Source organism: Malaclemys terrapin, chromosome 1, assembly GCF_027887155.1.
Source record: "Malaclemys terrapin pileata isolate rMalTer1 chromosome 1, rMalTer1.hap1, whole genome shotgun sequence".
Lineage (NCBI taxonomy): Eukaryota > Metazoa > Chordata > Testudines > Emydidae > Malaclemys > Malaclemys terrapin.
Window position 1 is genome coordinate 348359869 of NC_071505.1, and position 2119 is coordinate 348361987.

At 44.9% G+C, this 2119-nt stretch overlaps 1 protein-coding gene across 1 annotated transcript; it reads left to right on the forward strand.

Annotated features, from left to right (window-relative positions):
* Positions 1-934: 934 nt before the first annotated feature.
* Positions 935-1870, forward strand: LOC128832440 (olfactory receptor 51G2-like). The gene has a single exon (XM_054019837.1). The coding sequence runs from the start codon at positions 935-937 to the stop codon at positions 1868-1870; it is 936 nt and encodes a 311-aa protein (XP_053875812.1).
* Positions 1871-2119: the final 249 nt, after the last annotated feature.

Below are 2119 nucleotides of genomic sequence, written 5' to 3' on the forward strand. Positions count from 1 at the left end.
AAATTTGGCCCGGCAAAGCACTTCAGCTTCTCTTGGAGGGATTCTTGGGGGTCAGAGTGTATCATTGGGAGCATTTGGTAATGGAAAGTGAATAGAACTCGGGTCTGATCTAATTTACGCATGTAAATCTGGAGTGATGCAGTTGAAGTCAATGTTAGTGAATTCAGAACCTGGCCCTAAGAAATGTTCCCATTTGTTGGAAAGAGACAGTGGCATAATTTGGATTCTCAAGAGTGGAGAAAATAAATAAATAAATACAATGAGGCAATGGAACATGTTTATAAATAGCTTAAAAGCAGGACAGATAAATACAGTGGCCGTTTTCAGTGCTCTTGCCATGTGTTTGTACAGATGTCATGATGCAACAGGCCACACTCAGAAGTGCAGGGCAGAAAGGGAGTCTGTGTAAAAGTCACAATGGTAAAATCACACAGTGCTCAAGTAGGCTGCGAGACTCCCAGCAACAAGATATCAATGGGGCCAAGAGCTTAACAGGATTCAAAGAGGGACTGGGTGTTTATATGGGTAACCAGAAAATCCAATTACAGTAGTGAGGATTGTTTTTAAAAAAGTCTGGAAGGGCTCTAAACCTTCCTGATTTACACCACAAAATATGTGTAACTAGTGGGTGTCAGGAGGAAACTTTCCCTGGAAGCAGGTTATCTCATAGCTGCCTATTGAAGGGCTTCTTCCACCTTTCTCTCCAGCATCTGAAACTGGCTACTGGGCTAGATGGACTACAGGCTTCAATGCCTATCTTCCTACCAGTGGTGTACATCCAAGACTATGTTTTTGATGATCTTCCTTGAGATCCTGGGAGTCTCTAGATTTGCACTCAGAGCAGAAAGATGTCTCATTAAACATCATCTAGTCTCCTGTTCTTTTTGCTTTCAGGAAGGAAAGTTGAAAACTCCTCGGACCTGCCCAGTACATTATGTCAGCTGTCAATGACACCAAATTCAGCTTTGCAGTGTTCATTCTCACCGGGATACCTGGAAAGGAAGACGTCCACCTCTGGATCTCTATCCCCTTCTGCTTAGTGTATGTTATTTCGATAGTAGGAAATTCAGTCATTCTGTTCATTATAAAAACAGATCCAAGCCTCCATGAACCCATGTACATTTTTCTTTCCATGTTGGCCATCACAGACCTTGGCTTATCGGTAACCACCATGCCAACGATACTTGGCATATTCTTGTTTAACTCTAGGGAGATCAGCCTCAATGCTTGTTTTGCTCAGCTGTTTTTCATCCACTCGCTTTCATACATTGAATCATCCGTTCTCTTGTTGATGGCCTTTGACCGCTTTGTTGCGATCTGCAACCCCCTAAGATATGCTTCCATCTTAACCCTCCCAAGAATAGCCAAGATGGGACAGCTGTTTGTGCTAAGGGCAGTGGCCCTAATATTCCCACTGCCCTTTCTCCTGAAACGGTTCCGATACTGTCAAGCTAATATCCTCTCCCATTCCTTCTGTGTGCACCAAGAGGTCATGAAGTTAGCTTGTTCAGATATCACAGTCAACAGCATCTATGGCTTGTCTATTGCACTCTTAACAGTGGGGTTAGACTCGCTGCTCATCTTTCTCTCTTATGTGATGATCCTCAGAACAGTGTTGAGCATCACATCACACATGGAGTCCCTCAGGGCCCTGAACACCTGTGTCGCCCACCTCTGTGCTGTCCTGCTCTTCTACACACCAATGCTCGGCTTGCCTGTGATACATAGATTCGGGAATAGCTCGTCTCACTCACTTCAGATTGTCCTAGGATATGTCTACCTGCTGGTCCCGCCCCTGATGAATCCAATCGTGTACAGCGTGAAAAGCAAACACCTTCGTGTGAGGATAATCAGGGTGTTCTTCAAGTGACAGGTCAGTTCATCACCTGACTACGGCACTAGTGACTTAGGAGACAAAAAACACGGACCACAGCCACCTATTCCATCCAGAACCGTTACATCTGAGATGATATGAGCTACTTATCTCCACTTCATAGAGAGGTTCAGATGAGGTCTTAGCCCTGGCACAATGGGAGATGGATGTCCCCATCCACTGGTGAGGGAGGACAGTGCAATGGGGGAAGGAGACCAAGGGATGCAGTGACATGTACAAAGTTAT